The 27,060-nt window shown below is 40.0% G+C and overlaps 1 protein-coding gene across 2 annotated transcripts in view; it reads right to left on the bottom strand.

Annotated features, from left to right (window-relative positions):
* The window catches only part of LOC121689414, a 50,971-nt gene that overhangs the window by 11,692 nt on the left and 12,219 nt on the right, over nucleotides 1-27,060 (bottom strand). For both annotated transcript variants that reach the window (XM_042069212.1, XM_042069213.1), the window contains exons 11-18: nucleotides 13,977-14,024; nucleotides 13,726-13,785; nucleotides 13,558-13,623; nucleotides 13,307-13,366; nucleotides 13,036-13,116; nucleotides 12,427-12,483; nucleotides 12,193-12,246; nucleotides 11,942-11,992 (exon numbers count right to left, since the gene is read on the bottom strand). In XM_042069212.1, the coding sequence (XP_041925146.1) occupies nucleotides 11,942-11,992; nucleotides 12,193-12,246; nucleotides 12,427-12,483; nucleotides 13,036-13,116; nucleotides 13,307-13,366; nucleotides 13,558-13,623; nucleotides 13,726-13,785; nucleotides 13,977-14,024 (477 nt within the window). The remainder of the gene's footprint in view (nucleotides 1-11,941; nucleotides 11,993-12,192; nucleotides 12,247-12,426; nucleotides 12,484-13,035; nucleotides 13,117-13,306; nucleotides 13,367-13,557; nucleotides 13,624-13,725; nucleotides 13,786-13,976; nucleotides 14,025-27,060) is intronic.

Here is a 27,060-nt window from a genome sequence, read left to right as displayed (position 1 = left end):
TTCATTCTCTTTAATTCAAGTTCACAGCATGAAGCTGACATGAAGCGCATTTATGCTTTATCAAGAATCAAAAGATTAGCGTTGTCTCTGATAAATTGAAAATAATGAGCGTAGGCTTAGCCTATGTCCATCAAGTCAGTTGCAGCCAGCCACGGTCATCTTCAACCAGTAACAGGAGATACGTTCTGCTATTTGCACAGTTGTTTGCGAATATGTATCAAAACATAACACCACTTAATTTCAGGTTAAAATGCATTGTAATGCGCGTTACTGAAGTTTGTACCGAGTAATATTACCCAATTGTTTTTTGTAATGCCTTACATTACCGCGTTACAGCAAAAAGCAATATATTACAGTAATTACATTACTTTTGTAACTCGTTACTCCCAACACTGTACACTAGTGGCGGGCATCTATTCACCCCTTGCAAGTGACGTCACGTTTTGTTCGCGCCACAGCAAAATAGCCTAGTGGACGGCAAGAACACGAATCAAATCAATGGGTTGTAATGGGACATATCGCACAGCTAGGAGATTATAGTGAGATTTAACCGTAGTAATGCCCTTCCACGACTGTTGGCTTATTGTTTGGAATACAACAACATCCCATGTTCTTGCATAGATATATTTTGGTTTGTTTTCTTTGTGTTTCGGGAGTATTTCAACCACAATTGCATGCTTATCTCCTCAGTGTATGAAGCACAGCAGCGGTTGCTATAGCAACCATAGACTCTGAACAGGACGGCAGATAGCACTTAGGCAAAGTCTTTGGCAAGATCTGAATGTAAACAGATAATACCGTTCAAGTTTTTTTTTATTTCCTATTTCTTTCAATTCTTTAACTTAAGACATGTAAGAAGTAAGTTTATTCGCTGGGCAACGTACAAACTGATGAGTTACATTAGCCCTAGCACTATGAGCTACGATAAACGTTAGCTAGAAGCTAGCTTCTAAGTGTGGCAGCTAGTTATTATTTCATGTTCTGATATGACATTCTTAACGTTTTGACTATGTTACAACTGATAAAAGCAAGACAAATAAAGTAACCAAATCGCTTTGCAATATTTTAGTCCAGAAATACTTATGGGTGTTCATTTACCATAATGTTAATTACAGTAGCCTAACGTAACGTTATCTCCCCTTGCTGTTACCACCAGTTTTAATAACTTTACATTTGCGATCATGACCCATTTCATCTAACAAGACCACTGGCATCTTCTTTGACTATCAGACCCCAAACAGCAATACATTGAACTACAAAGATGTTATAGTAATGGTGTTCAGTTCATCATAATCTTTATGACATAATGTAATTTGCCGTCCGTCTCCCATCTTTTTGCCGTCCAGCATGGAGCCGTCACGTGACTTAAGTCACGTGTCTGCAAGGGGTGAATAGCAAGAAGCGTCTGTGTGTGTGTCTGTGGCACCAGTGGCGGAACAAGTCAGAGCCGGGCCGGGGGCCGGGCACATCACCGGGCCCTTTATTAAACTCATCATAACATAATATTACAACATATGCTACACATGCCTGCAACAGCGGGTCTTAGGCCTACAAGCGTCAGCGGCACGGAGAGCAACTATGTAATTTTGAAGTCCATCGAACGTACATGAAGTGTAACCAAGAGAACAACAACAAAAACATTAGGCTACATGACCCCTAATAATAAAACAACAATAATACGCAGCACTATTTGAAGGGCATACGACGAGCCTTGCGCTCCACGAACTCGTCCACGATGCTCTGTGTATGTCCATTTTCTTTGCTCTCTCATTCTCTATGGACAACATGGCCACTCAGTCTCTCCTGTCCCACTGTGCTCCTCAAGTGTTTTTTAATGATCTTTAACTTGGAGAATGAGCGCTCAGAGGTTGCAACGGTGACGGGAAGAGTCAAAAATAAAATTAGGGCGGTGCAAATCTCACTGAATGCAGAAGTTACTGCTGGGTGGTGCATTAGCGGAGCAAGGGGGTGGCTTCGGGGGCTCAAGCCCCGAATCTCTTTTTAAAAGCACAGGCTTGACAGCTAGGTCTCACTTTAATGATAGTCAGTTGCAATTTAAAAAACGGATTACTCGGGAACCGCTTGTGGGTTAAGATGCAAGATGATTTTCATGTCTGACCTCAACAATAAAGACTCCATGTATGCAGTTTACGTGCATAAAATGATTATGCGGATTTTGCAACAACACGCCAACAAACACGGGTAGGTTATGTAGTGACCACTCAAAATAAAAGTATGCAATAAACTGATGCTTCGAATAGCCCAGGCTACTTTGGACTTGAGACTTTGACTAAACAAACTACAATTCCGACTGCAAGGTCCCAAATTGAAAAGAGCGATAGGCTAATGACACATAGACAACAAGAGGGAGGGAAAGTAATCTCATCGCCATCTAGTGGTTGCGAGAGTTTAGCGGAGTGGATGGGATTTTTTTTTAGAAAAAATATATCTTGGTGCACATTGGGATCTTAATTTAATGCCTTCCATGTGTTAGGCACTGGGGTCACCTCTATTGCTTACCTTATTTTTAGTATCAGTTGAACTGTTTTGAGTTTTTGTCGTAACACGGTGATAAGGAACTACAGCTGCATGTGACGTCACATGTTTGGGCGCTTAATCTTTAACTGATCAATACGCAATTTGCTTAACTGGCTTAACATATTTTTGTAATAACGGAACGTGATGTAAACCGCGTGGTGATAACCTTTATGTCAGGATAACTGGCGTTGTGCTTCTACTCACATGAAGAGCTAGCTGTAAGTGTTAAGTGTCAATGCTAACCAGGCTAATAAACAAACCATGCTACCGTGAGTAATGTTGAAGGGTAAAGTCACGTGACTTCTTTTGTAGTTCGTTTATGTAACAAATAGGAGCAATTTCGATTTTCTTAAATAAGGCAAAATAGGGTCTGACATTTTCACAGTTAGAATATTATTACTGTATAGACACTGAAAAATATTTTTGGTGGATAACATCGCTGATTTGGCTTCACAATATATTTTTTAAAATAGGTCTATGGGACTTAACATTGGAGCTGCTCTTCGATAGGAACGCAACCACTTGGGGCGCTGGTTTTCACTTTCCCTCCCTAGTGGCAGACTGAGCGACATCACTTATGCTAGTCACATCATTGCAAATTTCAAACAATGATGCATCATTCCACGTTGCAAATTTCAAACAATGATGCATCATTCCACAAAATGGTTTGTCTTCAGTATTAGGAAGTTATTCAGCAAGCTTAACACACATTTAGCCTTAACTCAAAACAATTGTTAGGCTTATGTCATTCTGATCTAAAATGTCACATGCAGCATGCCTAAATTTACAATTTTAGTTTGTTAGAGGCCACACTAATTATAGGCTAATATATTATATATTCAGTATTCATTATTGAATGCTTAGCTGGAATGATGTTTCCCTATTATCCAATTTTTAAAGCAGGCATACCTGTGCGCATGTAATTGGGCTATGGGTTTTCTTCAGGAATGGCATGTTTGAACGGGCACCAGTGGCGCAAAAAGTGGGTATGCGCTATATGCGGCGCATAGGGGCGCAGCACCATGGGGGCTCCAAAGCAATGGTAAAAATAAATAAATAATATATTTGGTATTTTCTATATGTAGCTACTGCTGTCCGTTTCTGAATCATTTCAACATTTTCTCAATGTTCAATAACATTTTAGAGGACTAACAGGCTAGACTAGGCGCCCTATCTCATAAGATTCCATCATAGAATTTTGACATAGAAGAGGGAGTGGGGGCGCCGTCAGCACTGAGCGAGCAGGTAGGCCTACGAGTAGTGAGTTGCCGTCTATGGAAAAAGATGGATACAGCAAAAAAAGCTGTTGGCGGCTAAAAATAGAAAAAGAAAGAGAGAAAAGGAGATAGCATGTCAAGGGATGCAACAGCAGTTAAATAAGTGGACAGTGAAAGGCAACAGGTAGGATTTAAAGTGATGACGTCTGTGCTTGGAGGCTTGCAAATATGAATGTTACAGTAACAGACTAACTAGCGTTTGTTAAGCATAATGCAGCCTATTCCATTCAGATAGCTAGGTGGCTACCATGCTCATACTGCACTTTTAATGGCCAACTGCAAACAGAAATGTCACGCTAGCAGCAACTCATTACATGTTTCCATATCCTAACAATGAAGGCTCCTTGTAATAACTTAATATTGCGTTGTCAATGTGGTGCAAACAAACAAGGCCAGAGTTGGATCAGCCTTATCCATTGTGAACAATAGCTGGCAAAAGGACGTTATGAGAACCGTTTAGACGCTCTTAAAGTGACAATGCACCATTAATCAATATGTATCAAGTATAACATCAAGTTAAACATAAAATTGGCAGCATTTCTTTAAAAACATATCCAATACACACTAATGCACAGTATGGGTAGCTGCGCCCCTGACGGGCACTGCATTAGTACGTGGGTGGTTGACATGATATGGTCTTTTTTTGGTCCTGTTTTATACTGTTTTATATGAACATACAGAGCATTCATGGGATTAATCTTCCATTTTTTCACAATTTTCAGCCAAACCAGAAAAAGCTCATATTCATTTCCTGTTTATCATTTTCTGTTTATTCAATCATAAATTGATAACCCAGATGCCTACTTGTGAGTCTGCTTGACTAAAAGTTCAGGCATAATATTGTGAAGCCACCCTTAACTAAAACACTTTGTCCCAGAAATGGATATCATATGGTGTGACGCCACATTACTTTTTTTAAACGGGCAATTGTTTGGAGACCTTTGGGGAGTAGGGGTCCTCCTTCTTTCAGGAGGAAGAACAACACCTCAGAAGGACACTGAAAGTTACAAGGTGAGTTTTCGCTCTTCATGTTTTCAAAAAAATCAAGTATATCCGGCACTCCTGCTTCAGTTCCCTTTTGCATTGTCTTTTGGTGTGACGCATTTTACCCAAATAAAATTACTTTTCAGTCAATATTACCTTTAAAACTATATTGTCATATTGCAGTTAGCATGTTTTTAGGATATTAGCATAAAAGCACATTGCTTAATGTCATGCTAAGTACATGAAACCTCATATGGTGTGACCCCATATCATAGTGTGACCGGGGTTTCTCATCACACAATATGATTTATTTGTCACACTGTATGATAGAAACTGCATTTTCCTGCATAAATAATGTTTTTTCATACATATGTTTAACTCATAATTAAGTGTAATATATATTTTGACATATTTAACATGATTTAACATTTATTATTTAAGATGTGCAACTATTGCATGTATTGTGAATCACACACACATAAAACACAGAAATCACCCCCACACACACTCACTCACTCACTCACTCTACAGCCTTGGATACAAAATATACATATTTGACATTCTAAATAGCAATAGTAGTCTGAGAAAATAAATTCTGGTGTTAAAGAAAACAGTAATGTTAATGTTGTCTTTAGCACTATAAGTAATTGCAACAATTGAATCTGATTATAATGCAGGAAAACTTTTTAAATTATCTGAATAAATTGTTGAATTTGTCTTTTAACAGATATAAAGAGAATAAACTCAAAGGGGAACTACAAACATTCAGATTGAAGCCCACCATTGAGAAGAGAAAAACTCAGGGAACCCAAGAGCTGTGTTTTGCATCGTTGTGATTTCTGAAAGTGAACTTTTACATGATATACCCGTCTTAAACTGTCTTTTGTTGCTTGTGAAATACATATAATACACATTTTTGTATTAACAGATTGTTTTGTGGTGTTATTTATCATATGGCGTGACACCATATCATTTGGTGTGACATCAAGAAATTATGAAAATAAAAAGGCTTTTGGGGTCTAAATCATACAAATCTCAATGGAACAGATAGAAAAAAGGGTCAGCAAAAGGCACAAGCATTTTCTTTCTTTTATATCAAGGTATGTCAATATGACGTTTATTGAAAGATTGAGGACATATGCCTTACTCTGTGTATTGATGAAGAAATATACTGTAAAATGTAATAAATTGGGTGGGGGGTGGTGGTGGTCCCCGGGGACGAAATGAAATTTTTCCGTAAAAGTCTAGTGGGGCTACATACCCACCAAATTTCATGTACCCCGGTGGTTCGGTGTCCCGGGTATCAATGACCAAAAATGCAGGGAGTAGATGACGGGAAAAATTCTTGAATTGTGTGCATGTGTGCGTGTACAAATTTATGTTTATGTGTGTGGGTGTGGGTGTGTGTGTGTGTGTGTGTGTGTGTGTATGTGCATGCTTGTGTGTTTGCCTGCGTATGTGTGTTTGTGCATGTGCATGCATGCGTACATATGTCTACTGTGTGAGTATGTGTCATACGTATGATTACTGTAAATGTATGTGTGTGCGTGTGTATCTGTTTATGCACATGTGTGCACATGGAATGGGTTAACATGACCCCTGGAGGCAAACATACGGAAAAAATTGGTCATCCTAGGCCCTACAGTTCTCAAGATATTCACAGAGAACTGTGTCTGCCCTACCCTCCTTTCGGGGGGTCCAGTCCAGCGGGGGGAGGGCTACAGATCAAAACGAAGAATGACGGTTCCATGCTATCCATGTGGGGGTACATGCCCACCAAGTTTTGTGTACCCCGGTCTTTCAGTGTCCCGGGAATCCTTGTTGGTGTACGTCACTAAATGTACACATAAATGATTTTATTGTAAGGTCCCCCATGAACGAAAGTACACAAAACTTGGCATGCATTCGGAGGGTGTCATAATGATCCTACACTTTTAATTTCGTGCAGTTTTGACCTTGTCAGCCAGAGATATTGTGATGAAAACACTTAATTTTTTGCTTTTTCATTTTTAACTAGGTGGCGCTATACATGAAATAAGTGGTAATGGGATGGGTTGACATGCCCCCTTAAGACCAACATACATAAAAAAGGTGGACCTCCTAGGCCCTACGGTTCTCGAGATATTCACAGAAAACTGTCTCCGGCCACCTACAGGCCAGTTGGTGTATAGTAACATAAATTAATTTATTGTGTGGCCCCCCATGAACGGAATTCCACAAAACTTGGCGTGCATACAGAGGGTGTCATAATGATCCTACACTTCCAATTTCGTGCAGTTTTGACTATGTTAGGTCACAGATACCTTCAATTACATCACCTCATTTTTACTTTTTTGTGTTTAACTAGGTGGCGCTATACATGAAATGAGTGGTTATGGAATGGGTTGACATGGCACCTTGAGATCAACATACAAAAAAAAAAAAATGGTCCTCCTAAACCCTACGGTTCTCGAGATATTCACAGAAAACTGTGTCTGCCCTACCCTCCTTTCGGGGGGTCCAGTCCAGCGGGGGGGCTACAGATCAAAACGAAAAACGATGGTTCCATGCTATCCATGTGGGGTTACATGCCCACCAAGTTTCGTGTACCCCGGTCTTTCAGTGTCCCGGGAATCATTGACGGAAATTTGGGCATGCGAAAAAAAAAAAAAAAAAAAAAAATCTGACTAAACCTATATGACCGCCGCTTCGCTGCGCGGCGCTCATAAATATGAATTTCAACACAAAATCTAAAAAACCATACATATTTTTGGGAATGGAAGGGTCAGTACAACAGGACTAAGTGATTTCCATGCCTAATATCTGAATTTTTTTTTTCAAAAACTTTTTTTCGGCCTAAAACGTCAACCACCCACATATAAATATTGGATTTGACACCCCAGTCTAAAACAGCACCCCCCATGTCTTATGACTATAAAAGGATAGCCTGACGTTCCAGACCTCAAATGTTGTGGGCGGGACTAAATTCAGCTGGCACCCAGGCTAATAAAATGAGAGTCTTAGCCTGAACTCTGAATCTTATTTTGTTACCGAGAAAACGTTATGCCTTTTCAACTATGGATTGACAGGACATATAAAACTGCACCAAATGCCAGTATTTTATGTGTACCACTTTTTTAAAAAAAATATTCCTCTAAACTGATTTTTGACAAAAAAAATTACACTCTAGAGTAGTAACTTGTAGATTTTTCACCAATTATTTCCTACTGATGAAACAACCCCAGATCATTTTTTTACAGCAACTGGAAAATGCATATTTTTGAATGTGGAGCACTCTCAAAACCATCACAAGCAGCAAAAAACAACAAAGAAAACAACTTTTACCGACAAAACCAGGTTCACCAAGATTCGGGCCATTGACTGCCGGACTAATAGTTAAACTTAAACATGTAATACACATAACACATTTGGGGCTGAAGGCAACACCCATGTCCCCACCATTTTATATCTAAGACGGAAGCGATTAAATTCTGTTACATTATGTATGCTACCTCCTTTGTCGCTGGTATGACAAAAATTCAATTCCATGACCTTTCCAAAACTTTCAATGAATTTACTAAATGCCTTGATTTCTCCAGGATTTTACACTCCAGGATTTTACAGAACACTGAACAACCAACCACTTTTAGGTGAAGTGTGGATTAGGCTAGTGTCTGTACTCCATACAAAGTCTCACATGCTACATGCACAACTTTCAGGGAGACTATTTTCAGTCTAACAATAAATCACTCAGGGCATTTGGGCCATTGCCATACACAAACTACGCACCAGGAAATTTTACCCACATACCATCAATGTTTGCTATGTGGTCTGGGCATTCTCATGCGAATCCAACACTTGTTATACTAGAAATGTCACATGTGTAACACATTCTCCTTTTCCATGAGGTGCTAAAGGTGATTAAGGCAAAGGCACACGGAGACGCTTTTTAGGTTAAACGCAGAGGTTTTGCTTCGTCTTGGCCGAGCGTCCAAACGAATCCTGTAAACGCACTGCCCGAAACCGCACTTTTCTGAAACCTGGTCCCAGAGTGGAGAAATCGGAAACCGTAGCCCGTTTGAGTTCGTTTAGACAGCGAAACCGCACATCCTGCTTGCGTATCGATGATGTCATCGCCACACCTCAGCTGCCCTGGACTTGTATTGCCTAACAATACTAGTTTTCATACATGACATTACCTACGATTACACTCCGTAAGATAAATATCACAACTGGTGCTGCGCAGCGCCCCTAGCTTATGACTTGGTGGACTGAACACTGTTTTTCCCGGTGTTTTTTTATGCATTCTAGCTACTGTCAGTGACGCGAGAGAACTTAAGTTATTAGGAAAGTGCGATGTAAGTTTAGGCTACATTAATTTGTGTGTAGTGCCAGTGTCATTCATTTATTTTACATGTCTTACAACATATATACATGCATTCACAGTCAAGTGAAATCAGATATAAGCATACAAAGACGCTTAGAACTCACGTTAAGCCGATGGTAGCACACTGAATGTGAATGCACGATTTGATGCAGCCAAAAGTATTGACTGTTACTAACGAAGGTTTTATAGCAATATTATAAATGTGGCGACAGAATAGCCTAGAACTTAGGTAAGCCTTGCGTTTAGTAGCCTAATTGCGGTGATAGCCAAAACTAATGTGAATCACAGACTATCCTACAACCAAAGAAAGTAAAGGTGATTAGTAGGCCTACCTGCGTTAGCCAAATAAAGGATGGGACTGCACCCTTCACAAACCGTAAAATAAAGTTTATTAGTTTTACAGTTGACTACAGTTGACAGTTCACCATCAGTCCACACAAACAATTCTGGTTTCCTTGCACTAGCCATTTCGTCGTAGCCTATTCTGTCTGTTTTTAAAGCGCAAGTTTTGCAAGTTTTGGTCAATTTCTGTAAAGAAACAGTGCCACCTATAGGCCTGGGGTATGAAGTAACGTGTTGAGTCGTGTTGAGATGGATCTATTTGGACGCAAATATTCTTGATACGGTTCCAGGGAAGACGGAGGAAAAAAAGATCGGTTTGGTACGTGTGGACTAGGCCTAAGTGGAATTAGTTCCTGGGGAAGCATGACCAGACGTGACTCTGAACCTTGCAATTCAGAACACAACCTGTGGGATGTCAGTCACGAGCATGGAAATCCAGATCCACATCTAGAAAGATTTAGGGTCTGACTATGAGTAATGAAAATGGCCCAACTCGAGGGGCGGCACCAAGCATGCATTTGAAAATATCACTGCATGCAATTGGATAACACTACGACCAATGTTTACTGACTGATTCCGGACTTCAATGCATTGGATAACACTACGACCAATGTTTACTGACTGATTCTGGACTTCGACGTCGCAGCGCTGTCGTCATGTTTAACTCTCCTCTGGTCCACATATATCAGATACACAGATGTGATTGGTGCAGCTCGGCTCCAAGGGCATGGGTACTGAGCATCATTACCGATTGCCAGAGTGACTCGCTGAGCAAATTCAAATTGTGCTCTCACAAGAACTCTAGATTTCCAGGGTAGTCAGTCACGGCCTTGTTGTAAACCTGATAACAGAACAGCCTGAAGGGGTTTCAATATTTCTAGCTCTTCAAAGCTAAAGGAGCCTATTAGGAGGTTTACCACTTCCTGCCACTAAAACACCTACATGGAATACACCCATTTCTGATCTGACTGTTCTTAATTCAACTACAGACCCTTTCAATCTGGTCCTAGAGGGTTTCACGTTGAAATGAAACCAATGCAGACACTTGAAAATGAAAATGAATTGGACTTTAGCGTACTGCGCTACAAAATATCCAATATAAAACTTGTTTTAAAAATTGTATTATTGTTTGATTGGCCCGAGTTACCATTAGTTCTGTTGTTGTTTGTTCCGAAAATGCCTTAGGAATGCACATTTTCTATGTAGTTTGAAAGGGTTTATAATTAGATATCACAGCAAACAAATACATTCAACCTAGAGTCTAGACACTAGACAACCATAAACAAACACCGCCGCACCGATCCTTTTTGCATCATACATCCTTTGTAGTTAGTCAGTGTTATCTGTTTGTTTACATAGTTCTTTGTTAATACAAATGACACCAATGCATGTGGAAATTAGGTGACAATCTCTGCTGTGCTCTGCTTCAGATGTAAGAGTTGGGAAAAAGCACAATACTAAAAATTAGGCTTTGAATAATGCAAGTTTGTCTTAGAATAATGCAAGTTAGGCTAAAGGATAATGCAGGTTAGGTTAGGGATAATGCAGGTTAGGGTAGGGATAATGTGAAATGATGTGAAATTAGGACACGATGGCATTTCAGGATGGCGGGGCACATCTGAGGACAACTTGTTACAGTAGGAAATCTGACAAAGCTGACCTTGGCTGGGCTTGGCCTCTGAAACCCACCCATAACTTAATCAAACCCTCACTCATCTTTGTCATGTAAAATCAGATCGAATGCCTCAATTTGGAATTTATCTTCAAAAAACACTAGATTAGCTTTGAAATTTCAGTTAATCTTCTAATAATTCTCATTTGTAAGACATCCCCTCACATACAAACACGTTGATATATATAGTATATCTGGACAAGTGCAACCAGGATGACGTTTAGGGTGGGTAACTTAAGGACTATGCTGTATGGAAATTCTAAAGTAATTACATAAGCTTGATCAACCTGAGGACACTTGATAGGAGGACAAGCAGACACAGCTACCTGCCCACACACATATTAGTGACAGCTGCAGTACCATACAGGAAACACACACACACAACCTTAACCCTAGAATTTCAAAACAAAATCGATAATTTAAGACATAATCTATCTATCATAATCCATCAGTCTCAACTATAAGTAATCAGATGTGTAGAATGCCCTAACTGCTTTTCAGATTTTACGACCCAAATAGTTTTTCTACCATATGCAGGTACGGTGTAATTACAGTATGCCTTGGTGTAGGCAACGGTTTCACAGACACACAAACCTGCTAATTTAGTTTCTGTGCCAATCTTTCATGTAGGAATTCACACAAACAACTTCATTCCTTTACGCTATAGTAGATAAGCTGTTTCTGACATGTGATATGACTAAAGCTGCCCCACCACACACACACACACACACACACACACATCTCTATCACACACACACACACCTGTGCATCAGGTTGCTCTTCTCCAGGTTCAGATGGCTGGTGCTCATACTCCTAAAAATCATTTAAAAATGTAATCAACCACAAACAACATTAACAAGCCTCCAGTATCAAATAAAAAAATAATAAAAACATTGCTCTGTGTGATTTCAATATGTACTGTGGAAGGGCACCGATTTGCCAAGCAAATCCAATCAGAGTAAAACCAAAATCGATGCAAAGCACGGTGATGCACCAAGAGACAAAAAGGTCACCTTTGAGGCAGAACCAAACAAAGCACCAGGGAGAATCCTTCGGATTATGAAAGTCTGTGAGAGAAAGAAAGACACACACACAATATAGAAGAAAATACTTATGATGTCATTATAAAACAAAGCATTACAAAACATTTATTTCATTCACCAAATGCATATGTTGTACACGGGACCACATGTCAAACAACATTATACACCACTGTGCACAGAGAATAAATGGAGACCAAACCCTACTTTTTTTTTCCTATTCCTCTCAGTTGGCTGCAGTTCTCCAGTCAAGCCCTTAACTGTCTGAAGGCAGAGAAATGTTGAAAGATCATCCGAAAATGTCAACTGTGTGGGTGACATCCATTGTTAAGCAATTCAACCCTTAAGGTGGGGATCACATTAGCCAGCGGCAAGCGGCAGGTTTCCTATTGTTCTCTATGGTTCAGTAGCGGAACGGTGGCAACACTGGCGTAGCGCTAGCGTTGAGCAAGCTGACCACTGAACTTGGTTCAAATTTCAAAGCGCAACGCGAGCGTATTCAATTGACAAACCGTTTGTGTTGCTTAGGAACGAGATAAAACTTATTATGGTCTGAGCGTTGCGTTACGTTTGCCGCTGCCACTTGCTGCTGGCTGATGTGATCCCCGCCTAAAGGTGTGGGTTTTTGAACATTCTAACATAAGATTCCGTTCCGCAACAGTTCAAGGTCCTAAAATTCTATGTTGAATTCAATGAACCCAGATATTCTTTAGAACGTTCATTTTCCAACATTCCCATCACACCGGTGTGACAGTTACACCTTTAAGGGTTAAAAACAACATCATTGACAGCACATCTTTCCCTCCCGCTGCTTACCTGCTGCTTGGTCGCAGTGTTGTTATTTTCCGCCAAACTATCAGAGCTAATGGACGAGTCACTCTTCCATGACTGGCTGTCCTGATTAGCAGATGGACAGAGATGATAGGAGTTGTTACTTGTCATCACTTATGATGATAGTGATAATGATAATGATGTGATAAAGCATCAATCAACAGAATTCTACTGTTGGCTTATTATGATTATGATTAATATGATATCTAATAATTGGTGGTGGTAGCATGGTATGAGTGCATGCATGCTTAAGTACCTGCGTGGTGGATTTGAATGGATTGACTTTTTGCATGACACCCCTGAACATCCCTGGGTTCTGGGAAAAAATAAAGTGTGTTGCTATGCGGTGAGGTTATGTGAGGGACTCATACTGTAGAGGGTTTGCATGCCCAGATGAACTTGAAAGACCTGGTGGTATAGCAAAGGCTGAACATGGCACACACACACATGTACAAACACACACACACACACACACACACGCACGCACACACGCACGCACAAACACACCTGTTTCTCCTCTACTTTCCGCTCATCTGGTTCAGCAGGATCAACCAACTGCTCATCTTGTTTACCCTGCAAGTAAACACACACTTAATATCAGCACAAAAAAACACCCACACACACAATATTCCACATTGTGAAGAGAGCTACGATTTTTAGTGACAAGAACATTACCTGCTGTGATGACTTAAAGGGATTCACTTTTTGCATCACACCCATGAACATTCCAGGAGCCTAAATAAACAGAGGCCGCCGTACCAGCCATAAAAGAACATTTATTGACTGCAGTTATGATAGTAGACTTTAAGAAGCTAGGAATAAAGTAATTCAGTCTTTATAGTGTATGTGGCTTGTGCCATTGTGATTGTGGGTGTGAGTGTGCGTGAGGATTTCTGTTTGTCAAAGGATGAAATATTGATCAACACCTGTTTGCTATCTCTGTCATCTCTCATCTCCTCTGTGGAAGGGAACCTCTGTGTTTAAGGACAACGAAGGACAAGTTATTAACATAATGTTAAGAAACATATTATTAACATCATAATCTTCACCCCATAGAACACCCAAACAGATTCCTTGAGTTCAGTTCGCACACCACAGCCTTCTCCGTTTGGGGTCAATTTAGAGAACCTGGTCATTCCGTGTCAGACAGAATGCTCAGCAGTGTGCTCCCCCCCCCCCTTTCAAATGTAACATTCACATTTCTAGACAAAAAATTATATCCCAAGAAAAGTGGATTTTGAGGTAGACCTCCATTCATTCCTCCATTATTACCTTGGCCAATGTATCTAAACATTGAGTTTCCATGGCAGCAATACAACTAGGAGCTTCTAAATGATTAAATGCTTGTTCCATGTAAACACAGACTAAACGCCAATCAGATTATTTAGCGTTCATGTAAACAGTTCGCTTGAAATCTTCAATCAGATTATTTTCAATCGAATTGAAATAAAAACGTCCATGTAAATGCGGCTAATGATTTTAACTAGGGGTGGAACGGTACACAGAAGTCTCAGTTAATACCTCGGTTCGGACATCACGGTTCGGTACGAGTTCGGTACAATGGAGGGGAAAGCAAAACAAAAATGCAGAAAGCATTTTTTTTTGTACATGTCTCAGGCTGTACCACCTAGTGTCATACAGTCTCTTCCCTGAGCTATATGCAACAGCCTGAAGTGTGTAAGATGTAGGCTAAACAGTACAATAAGTACCCAGACTCCATCTGTAACTTGTAAACAAAATAAGACAATCAGCTATAAAACTGAAAATAGGTCTACAGCATCTCTTATTTCTGAAAGTGCAAATTACATAGAAAAATGATTTTTAAAAATCCACTTAAGCAAGACCTTCAACATCTGTGTAGTTGTATATGGAAGGGTCTACAATTTGCCTCAATATTTTTTTATTGTGTGTAAAGTAATAATCTAGCCTACTAACTGTGAAAATATCACACTATTTTGCCTTTTTAAAAAAAACGAAATTGCTCCTTTCATTTCATAAACAGACTACAACTAGAAGTCACGTGACTTTTTGCCCTTTGACGTAACTCACCGTATAGTCCAGGCAATCTGTGAGAAAAAAATCACCCAACCCAAAACTAATTGCAACAGAAATGATTTTTGTTGTATTCAGTTCATGAAACCTTCCCCTTCCCTTTCAGATATAAAACCATTATCAAAAAACCCTAATGGTCGCCGTGGCAACCATTAAATGTTCCACTATAACTGAATTACGCCTATATTCTTCATTATATCTCCTGAACTAAACATGGTATCTCAGAACAAGTGATGCCTACAGGGATGAGCAGTATTTATTACATGTATTCCATATTTCAAATACAAAATATATCGTATATTCGTAATTTGTATTTGACTGGGTTGAAAAAAACGGCTTCGTATTTTGTATCAAAATGCTTTATAGGTATGTATTTTTGTAGTTTAAAATATTGAAAAATATTTTTGGTAAAACCAATACTTTTGGTGATGTGATGACATCATAACTGACTGGTGCTGACTTAGAAATTTGCCCACACTTGTGATAATATTGAGATTCAGGAAGATGATCCAGTGCAAGTTGAGTAACTTTAGGCGGGTCAATATAGGGTTCAACATCAAAACAATTGATACAAAAGGTTTTTTTATGGATTCTGGTACTGTTAGACATGCTAAATAACATACTAAAAATCTAGTAAAATCTGACCTTGAGAAATAATGCCCACCAAAATGGCCGCCAAGAGGTTAGAATGGCTATGGGCCCTATCATGACAGTCAACAGCACGGCGCAAAGCATATAATCATCATGATGCAACACGTATTTCTATTGTACACTCAAGTTTTTCGTCATGCCTGTCTCTTTTATTGAGCAATGCACCAAGGGGTGTAGCCATTAACGACCTAAGGAGGGGTCTAGCGCATTATCTAAAAATCGCTATCGTACACTACCTAAAACGCATTACGCCACTGACCAAGAAATACCTGGTCAGAAATCCATGGCGAGTTGTTTATATGTTATTTAAGAGTGCATTATCAACAGTGATGGGCGGGTGCACAACTACACCCTGCTTTACTCGTCCACAGGAACGTGCACCAGCGCACATCCATGCAAAACATTACAAATTACTCGATTACAATGGAACATAATTATAATAAAGAGATCAGGAAATACGTCTCACAATGAGTAGTTATTAACCATCATTTGCAAATTGTTAATGACAGTTAAAAGTGAATAGGCGAGAGGCACATATGGAGTACATCTAAAGACGCACTGTCACAAGATGTAAGCAACTCCTCTGCAGGATAAATGTCCTTAGGTTTCTTATTCAGTCATTTAAACACTATATGTTGTCTCTTTCAGGCTATTTTGTCAATGGTAACCTATTGTCAGTCAATAGCGTAATTAACTGTTTTGTCGTTGACTATGACACCACAGAGAAGTTAGTTTTACTTTGCCAATGAGTTCAAATAATAGATGAGTGCAGATGCGTTTATAGGCTATACTCTGCTAGGTTTTAGTAAAGCATGGTTTAGTGGAATACCTGTTCCACACGGTCTCAGCAGATTCCTTCAAATGCGCCGCTGACAATATCACAATACTGATGCGCTGTTTGAAGTCCAACTCCTTGCTGTTAAAGGGAATGACAGATGTCACGCTCATTGGTTTAAAGGATGTTACGCCCAAAACACACCCATGACTAACTAAAAAACATAAGATCCACCTTTTTGTGCCAGGTGCCGGACTTTTGAAAACAAAACCACACCCAATGTGGACTGGACAAACCCCTAAGCTATTTGCTAGTGACCATGCGTATTAGGCAAATATAGCCCTATATCTCAATTACTATTCAGCCCACAGGGGTGAATCTGAGGACAAATGATGGTCAAAATAAACAATAATATGATTTTAAATGTTAACATTGAACATTTTGGAATGCTCTACCTTTTTCAGCGATATTTAAATCAATGTGTTTTAATACAGAGTAAATGCAATACAGGAATATGTACCATGTCCAAGGCATGGAGGAAGATAATACTTAACTGGTATTATATCTCATCTAGAGGGCATATGCTTTTAGAAAATATATAGTTTAGGGTGGTTAATCTGTTTTCCCTGGACATTATAGGCCAAAATGTATCCACTTTACACTAGATTCGCCTTTACAGAATAGAGGGCAATGTATTGTGCATGGCATGGAGGAAGATAAGACATGTCTTAAATTGTGTAATCTCTCATCTAGAGGGTATATGCTTTCAGAAAATATATAGTTTAGGGTGTTTAATTTGTTTCCCCCGGACAGTATAGGCCAAAATGTATCCACTGTACACTAGATTCGCCTATGCAGAATAGAGGGCAATGTGTTGTGCATGGCATGGAGGACGATGAGACATGTCTTAACTGGTGTTATATCTCATCTACAAGTAATATGCTTTCAGGAAATATATAGTTTAGGGTATTTAATCTGTTTTCTATAGACAGTATAGGCTAAAATGTATCCGCTTTACACTAGATTCGCCTATACAGAATAGGGCAATGTATGTGCACGGCATGGAGGAAGATGGGAAATGCCTTAAATGGTGTTATATCTCCTCTAGAGGGTTTTGTGCTTTCAGAAAATATATAGTTTAGGGTGTTTAATTTGCTTTCCCTAGACTAGGCTACCGGTACCGCCCCCTGGGGGGCGTTCATACAACCTAGGGGGGCGCTGGGAACGTGAGAGTCAGGCTTGGAATTTCACCATTCTGGGGGCAAGGCCACTTGGCCTTCAGTTGGGCATATTTGGTGGGGGGGCACAAAGGCCACATGTCAGGGCACCAAGGCCAAAGTTAACTATTAGTAGTAGGCTATAAAAATGATCAAAGTTGTATTTAGCCTATTCACTGCAGTAGACCTGCATCACTGTATGAAACATTACAAAAACATGAAATGAAAACATGACATATTACATAGAACTGTAAATCATCTGACTATCTAATATTTACAGATATCTAGGCTATATATAACATTTATTTTATATTTGGCCTGTTATGAAATCATGTATTGAACAATTTAAGCACAGCTCAGCTTTAAGAAACTCAAATAGTCTAGATGCATGCTTAGCATTTTGTGATCAAAGGCTACTTTTACAAACTCTTAGTCAGCTGTCCTCTGATTTACCAATATATAGGCGATATTTGTAACATTTATTTTGTATTTGGCCCGTTATGAAATCATGTGGAACAATTTAAACACATTGTAAAACTTAAAGCCCAAATTTGGAGACATCCATGTATGTCGAACTTTACTGCAAATTCAAAACTGGATTACTCTGGAACAGCTAACTGTACAGGGGACTGCTTTACACCTTTGTGTTCGGTAAGGTCTCCTGTTTATTCTGATATATGGGTTGTCATGTGTTAAAAGAAGGGTTCGTAAAGTATTACACCGAGATGAATGGGTATGGAGATCATGGGACGCAAAACCTTCAGTAGAATGTATGATTAAATTGAATTATATTATTTACTTTTCTCGCGAACCGTTCAACACAGCAATTATCGGCTAACATCGTTTAAAAGCTGAGAAAAAGCTCTTTCATGTGATGTCTGTGTGATGAATAAGCTACTTTGCGAGTAGTTCAACTGACAATGGGTGAATTTGGACGCACTTTCTTTCTTGCGCTGCCACTTTCTCTACTGCGTAAATGACTAAATTAATTTGCGCTGTGAATGCTAAGATTATTTTGACAGGCCACAGGCTAAATAAATATCGCTATTAGTATAGACGCAAAGCAGAATATTGAACGAAGGGGGCACCAAGGCCACCGTGGCCTGTAAACCTCTGATTTTCAACCATGGCCGTCGTGGCCGCCGTGAAATTCCTACCCTGGTGAGAGTCCATGGTTTTCACATATTTTTGGTGCAAAAATAGGCTACCTGAAATAAATAGGCTATTTTCATTCATGGGTTTCTAACCCCTCTACCGTTCCAGCTACATTTTACTGTTTATCTATGCTCAGTGGTCATACAGTGCAGTTAGGGCCTTCACACGCCCGGAGTCACGTCCCCAGCCCCGCTCGCTGTTGTTCTGCAGCTGCTCTGACCGTAGTCTTCACGAAAAGACCGTTGCTAATCAAATACGAAATATAGGCCTAAACAGGCCTCACGCGCAGAATCTGTTTTATGATTGGTTGGATTGTTGCGATGTGCATATGTTGTTCACGTGATGTGCACTTGATTTTTGTCCATGATAAAATGACACGTCTTGTTGCCTACATTTAATGTTCCTATTGATTAAAAAAAAAAATCTACTACTGATGTGGTAGTGTTTTTTTGTTTTTTTTACCCAACCAGTCTCCTTTTGCTTCTAACAGTGGGCTAAATCTGCTTAATAATAAAATAGGCTCATAGGGACATTTTCTTATAATTCCAGAAGAAACCAAAACAGCACAGAAATGGGCTCGTTTTTTTATTTAAGCAATATAGCATGAGTGTGAGTGGCCTATAGCCTACCAGGGGTGTAGTTTTTTTTTTTTTTTTAATTGTGTGTGTGTGTGTGTGTGTGTGTGTGGGGGGGGGGGGGGGGGGGGGGGGGGGGGCGCCAAAGGATCAAAGTAAGGTCATGGGGGCGTTTGCTCAAAAAAGGTTGAGAACCACTGCCCTAGACAGTATATGTCAAAATGTGTCCGCTTTACACTAGATTCGCTTATACAGAATAGAGGCCAATGTATTGTGCATGGCATGGAGGAAGATGGGACATGTCCTAATTGGTATCATATCACTTCTAGAGGTTATATGCTTTTAGAAAATATATAGTTTATGATGTTTAATTTGTTTCCCTTAATAGTGCAGGCCAAAATGTATCAGCTGTTCACTTGATTTGCCTATACAGAAGCTCCTCCGATGTCCACTTAATTTGTTTCTTGTTTAAATTTTGGAAATTTGCCCGCCTCTCGTAGGCGTTCATGACTACAACTGACAGCTGTTGACAGTTGGCCTTTGCTAATTTGGCAACCCAAATAGGAGGACGCGCTAGCCCATTATTAATACGCTATTCTAGAATGAATCGTTCAAAACATAAACGAAAATTCTAAGACATTCCGCCCCGTAACTCATTTTTTTTCATGGGTTTTACGGGGTTTTAGGGGTTAGAGTAATGTTGTCAAATAAGCCATTACTTCAATTCATCGTGTTTCCTTACTCTCTGACAACATATGGTGATCATTTTTGGAATGGTTACAGTTTATTTTCCATTATTTCCTACATACTGGACCTTTAAAGTTAGATGGGGTCAGATATTCTTTAGAATGCTTATTCTACAACATTCTAATTACAGTTTTGTCAGTACTTGCTGAAGGATAATGCATAAAACAACCCTCATTTTAACATATTTCCACCAACTGGATTTTCATGGACTTTTACTATGGTGTTTAGATGACCAATTTAAATATACAAATGTGAAAATAAATTCTGTTGCAATTTGTTTTGGGTCAGACCTTACTTTGACTAGACTAGTAGCATGGTTTGTTTATTAGCCTGGTTAGCATTGTCACTTTATTTTACTATGCACTTAGAACTAACACTACCAGCTCCTCATGTGAGAAGTTACAAGTTACCCCAACATAAAGGTAATTACCACGCGATTTACAAAGCTTTCTGTCATTACGAAATCATTTAATTTAAGGTTAGGTATAGGTTTTGGCCCTATTTGTGTATCCAAAGGCTGCTGAAGCGCAGGGGAAGTTTTTTCCCCTCGTTTCAGTGATTGGTAGCCTACATCATCTGGGTGATGGCTTCGAATATGTATAGCATTTTTTCCACTCACATACCCAACAACTGCTGAACAACGCCGACACACAGTTTCATCTTATCCACCACTCTTTCGCCTGTACTAACGTTACAGAAGTTTAGAAGTTCTCAAACTTGCGATCTTAAAGAGACCAGCGGATCCTCTAACTCTTGTGGGTCTAACCTTAGTGCTGCTAATGACTGATGGACTCGACAGACGATCTGACAAAAAAAAAAACATAGGCGCCAATCAGAGCTTCAGAGCTAAGGCGAGGCTACAGATTAGCGTTAGGTGTCGCTAAAGAACTCCCGTAACTCTCGCTACTTAACAGTAATTGCGCATAACATTAATTAATCCGCACACGAGTTTTATGTATTTTTATACCGTGTATTCTCCGTGTAAATTCATGCGCCGAACCGTGACGCCCGTACCGTTTCGGTTCAATACGAATACATGAACCGTTACACCCCTAATTTTAACTCTATCCATTTATCTGTGGTGCAACATTGGCACTGTGTACACTGAATGTCCTTACATTGAGCTACTTCCACATAGATTTTAATGTGCCATCTAGCCACCCCACATACCATTTTTGTAATTTTAAAAAACTTACACTGCCGTTCAAAAGTTTGGGGTCACTTAGAAATGTCCATTCCACTCCATTATAGACAGAATACCAGCTGAGATCAGTTGCATTGTTTTTTTTAATCAGGGCAGTAGTTTTCAGATTACATTATGTGCTTACATAATTGCAAAAGGATTCTCCAATGTTTTCTCAGTTAGCCTTTTAAAATGATATCAGATTAGAAAACAGAATGTGCCTTTGGAACATTGGATTAATGGTTGCTTATAATGGGCAATGTAGATATTGCATTAAAGATCAGCCATTTCTTTCCACAACAGTCATTTACAACATTTGAAACAGAATCAGCTTAATTGGCCAGGTTTGCGTAAACAAACAAGGAATTTGATTCTGGTTAATCTTTGCTCTCAAAGTACAACACTCACTTAAAAATAAAATAAGAATAAAAAAAATAAAAAACATACAAGAATAAAAACAGAACAGTAAGAATAGAATGAAGGGCAGTAGAATATGGCTATGTATATGTATAAGTATAAACACAGTATGTGTGTGGAAGGGGGGGGGGGGGGGTACGGCTGGGGATGATGGACAGTGTTGATTGACTTTGTTCAGTGTAATGGAGGGGGCTATTTCTGAGCGTTCAACAGAGTGACTGCTTGGGAAGAAGCCGTCTTTGTGTCGGCTGGTTTTGGCGAACAGAGCCCTGTATCGCCTACCAGAGGGAAGGAGGTTGAAGAGTTTGTGACAAGGATGTGAGGGGTCTGCAGAGATTTTTGCTGCCTTTTTCCTGTCCCTGGACCGGTACAGGTCCTGGATGGAGGGAAGTTCAGCTTCAATGATCCTCTCTGCAGCCCTAATTGTCCGTTGCAGTCTGGCCCTGTTCCCTTTGGTGGCTGCCCCAAACCAGACAGTGATGGAGGTGCAGATGACAGACTGAATGATGGATGGCTGAATAGAAAGTGGTCAGCAGCTCCTTAAGCCTAAAGTATGGTCCCGCGTCTGCGTCCCGCGCACGCGGCACTGGTGAGCGCGTGACGAGAATTGCGTCATTTTTACAGCATGCGTCGCGTCTTTGAGTCGACCGAAATTTAAGACCGCGCGTCAAAGTGACGCGTAGACTGCGCATGTGTGAAACGGAACTGCTGTAAACACTCCCCTCCAGTAGGTGGACCACATAGAAGAACAACACTTAAACGTAGAAACAAACCTAGACAGAAGAAGACTTGTTTGGTTACCATAACGACGATGGAACAGAGCGCCTGTCCTCAGCTTGCCTGGCTTTGAGTTACGTGAGACACCACGACATGGAGTCAACTTCGACCGATGTAAAGCCACAATCCACAGATACATTCTTTAACATTATATTTAACGGTCACTTTACCATCTATGGTGTAGAACCCAAAGTATTTCAAGACACCACACTTTAGATGAGTTGGGGACGTAATTATCTGTCTGCTGGCCATTCTGTGCGTTACCTTTGATTGTCGAAACAGGGTGGCTGCATGGGCTCATTGTGGCTACTGGCTATTATATTGGCTTGATTTGGTCATGAGCCCTGGATCATATAGCACTGAATGAGATGGTAAACAATAAAATAAAACTAATCATAGACAGTGACAGCCTTTACTCCATGCATGGAGAGCTGACATGACTTCGGATTAAATGTATCTTTTAAAAATGAGCGTATGCTGAAATCAAATCGCAAAACCCAGAGCCAATTAAAGGTATCTATCTACAACGCTCAGGCGAAACCCATGTAACAGTTGCTGATCGAGATGCATTCTCGCCTGTTCCTTATATAATACGTTATCAATAGTGATTATAATAATAAAGGGAATGTAGCCTACCTCTCCCAGGTGCAATCATTATCACCTAGCCTACTCCTGAACAATGCTGAATTCAAATCTCGAAACTCGCCTGTCAACACCGGGAAATGCGCTACACAGCACTAAAAACCGAATAGTTTATTTATAGTTCGACTACGGATATTTCACGTCATGTTCGAATAAAAGTGACAGCCCTACTCCCTGCATAGAGAGCTGACATGACTTCAGATTAAATGCATCTTTTAAAAATGAGCGTATGCTGAAATCAAATCGCAAAACCCAGAGCCAATTAAAGGTATCTATCTACAACGCTCAGGCGAAACCCATGTAACAGTTGCTGATCGAGATGCATTCTCGCCTGTTCCTTATATAATGCGTTAGTGATTATAATAATAAAGGGAATGTAGCCTACCTCTCCCAGGTGCAATCATTATCACCTAGCCTACTCCTGAACAATGCTGAACTCAAATCTCGAAACTCGCCTGTCAACACCGGGAAATGCGCTACACAGCAATAAAAACCGAATAGTTTATTTATAGTTAGACTACGGATATTTCACGTCATGTTCGAATAAAAGTGACAGCCCTACTCCCTGCATAGCGAGCTGACATGACTTCGGATTAAATGCATCTTTTAAAAATGAGCGTATGCTGAAATCAAATCGCAAAACCCAAAGCCAATTAAAGGTATCTCTACAACGCTCAGGCGAAACCCATGTAACACTTGCTGATCGAGATGCATTCTCGCCTGTTCCTTATATAATGCGTTATCAATAGTGATTATAATAATACAGGGAATGTAGCCTACCTCTCCCAGGTGCAATCATTATTACCTAGCCTACTCCTGAACAATGCTGAACTCAATCTCGAAACTCGCCTGTCAACACCGGATAATGTTATCATAATAATAAATTGAAGGAATAACCTAGGCTACCGCTCGCTCTAAATACACCCATTATCACAGTGAGACATACATTATGAACACAAATAGTTACTTCAAAACTTTTATTGACACGTCATATTTACAGGTTTTTGGTTCATACTTTTTGGTATGAGGCAGGTGTGAAGACTCGATACAAATTTAATTGAGGACATCTGTACGCACAACTCTTTCTTACCATGACACTGCTGCATGTGTTCAGAAAAATGTCTTTACTTTGTATCGCACCAATATTGCTGCCCTCGCAGCACCGAGTCACTTAGCTACATGAGTAGCCTAATAAGCAAGTAGGCTAAGCTAGTCTCTCAGCTATACCAACAGGTGTGCTGTGTGTGTTCTGGTGGATGATAAATGGAGCGATGCGATGGGCCAGCTTATCAAACTTCCCAGCAGACAGGCGAACGTACTCGTGGTGCTTTTTCCTTCATCAGCTCTTCCTTCGTTTAGTGCTCGCACATCCCAAGTTCTTCTTTTCTTCAGGCGTTTCAGGCTTTTTTGGTGGTTGTGTCCTACTTTCAGGCTCGACGTACCGCCCCCAGTTGGTGGGGCAGAGTATCACAGTTAATCCGTAGTGCGCAGGCGCTAAACTTAACAATTTAACGCGCATTCAGGACAGCAGAAATTGGAGTATGCTTCACGTCCACGGCAAAAATGACGCACGTCTTGGACACGCGCAAATGTGACGCAGGAGCATGCCAGAGCCTTTAGGCAGATTAAACTTCCTTGTTGGGCCTTTTTCTGGATAGAGTCAATGTGGGGAGACTATTTTAGGTCCTGTGAAATGTTTGATCCCAGGAACCTAAAGAAATCCACATTGGACACTGTGTCATTCTGAATGGTGGGGGGTGTGGGGGGGGGCTTCTCCTAAAATCCACTGTCATCTCCATCTCCACTGTCATCTCATCTGCAAACTTAAGGAGTTTTACAGATGGGGGCAGCCGATTGGGGCAGCCGTGGCCTACTGGTTAGCGCTTCGGACTTGTAACCGGAGGGTTGCCGGTTCGAACCCCGACCAAGGGCTGAAGTGCCCTTGAGCAAGGCACCTAATAAACTAAGGACTATGGTTGGACTACTGTTTGCACCTTCACCATGACACTCACTCCCTTTAGCACCTCACCAGTCCTGGCCCTGTCACTACAAGCGTCTTATGCTTGATCATCCTCAAGCACATTGGACTTTCTTAATTTAACTTATATAGTGTGTAACCCTTTTTTTTCTCCCCAATGTCTCAACATATACTGGAGTCACATTCATAAACAGACTAAACATAAACAGGATCCTAGGCTCTCAATTTGCTGGACTTACCGTCTACCATTTAAGTTAGGGAATAGTAACACTAGTAGAAAAAGGTAGAAGGAAAAAAATGTCAATAGAATAATTAACTGTTGCGGTGCCTCCACTGAAGAATTACTATACCAGTGCCCTGATATAAATGTGTAAATCCTCAGAAATGTAAAGTGATTAAAGTTACTTCTACCTGTATGGCTTATCCTAAATGAAATACTATGCAACCATGTAAGGGGACTTGAAACATAAAACATTTATTGTACCCTTTATCTTTTAACTTTTAGAATTCAGTTTAATATGACATAAGAAAATAATATGGCAAAAAGTTTAAACCCTTTTTAAAAGTTCAATCACTATCTTTCAATTAAGTTTTAATGAATTATATTGTAGCCTTTCCTACAGCATACTTCTAAATAGTAATGTATGGTAATTCAATTCAATAATAATTCGAAATCTATGCAATACCAGTTAGTTTACATTAATTAAACTTTTACCCTGAACAATGCTACATGAAATACACCATAATACTGTCAATGACAATTCGTGTTACTCAATATGTGTCTTTGTTGCACAACAAGTGAAAGTTCAAATAGGCCTATTAGTTAAAATAGTACCATATGACACTAAACCAAGCGCTCGGATTTGAAACTAACGTTGGGGCCCAGTCGTCACGTTGGTGCACATAATGTATAATCCAAGGAATGTCAGTAATCCATGTTAGTAAAGAAACGATTAACGCAGGCTGCTTTTACACAGTCCCATGTCGCTATCTTTCCTTGGCTTCACTTTGGTACTCACGCAACCTCGAACTGCTGCAAAATGGCGTGACCTCACACGCTGGCCAGTAGAACCATAGACAGTAAAAGAAATGGACGAACAGACTCCGTCGTTTTCAATGGGAGGGCACCGAGTCAAATAGAACGATTTTTCAGTTGGTCCCCCCAGTACTGCGCAGACTCACACTTAACTTCGTGACGTTAGCCATCGAACTGAATCTTGTAACTCATATGATAGATACACAGAAATTCTTCTCACACTTCCTTCGCCTTCAAAGTCATCAAAGTTAAACATTTATTTATGTATTATTATTAATATCATCCTCACCAAGTCGTGTTAATGTTGAAGCTACCATACATGATCATCTTCAAAAACAGTCAACAAAACAAAAAAGTTATAGCCTTGAAGCTAATCTTCTTTCCACTTTTCCGACCTACGGTCAATCCATCGAAAACCTCTGTAATGATTAGTGCCGTTTTAAAAAAAAATTAGGTTTACTTTTTTTTATTATTATTAGGTTGCCTCTGTGTAATGCTTTACCTTAACATACGGTCGTGTATAGGTTTTGCTTATGAGTTACCGTCATCGACAGTAAGGTGGACTGAGCTTCTTATCCAAACAATACGGTTATCTCCCTACGGCGCGAAAGAGAGATTAAGTCAAAGCTAGCTTCCCTCCAACTGAACAAGCTAACCATTCTTCTTACGGTTAACCAACGTTATGGACGTGGTAGTGGAGTCTGTTTTGCCTTTGTAGTGTTTATGTGGATTACACAGAAGCTACAATATCGGCACAGGATATATGTTATATGAAGTTATGGTATTTCAAAATAATCCTAGAATG

Source organism: Alosa sapidissima, chromosome 18 (genome assembly GCF_018492685.1).
Source record: "Alosa sapidissima isolate fAloSap1 chromosome 18, fAloSap1.pri, whole genome shotgun sequence".
Taxonomy (NCBI): domain Eukaryota; kingdom Metazoa; phylum Chordata; class Actinopteri; order Clupeiformes; family Clupeidae; genus Alosa; species Alosa sapidissima.
Note: the sequence above shows the minus strand (reverse complement) of the source record. Positions and strands in the feature narration are given on the sequence as shown.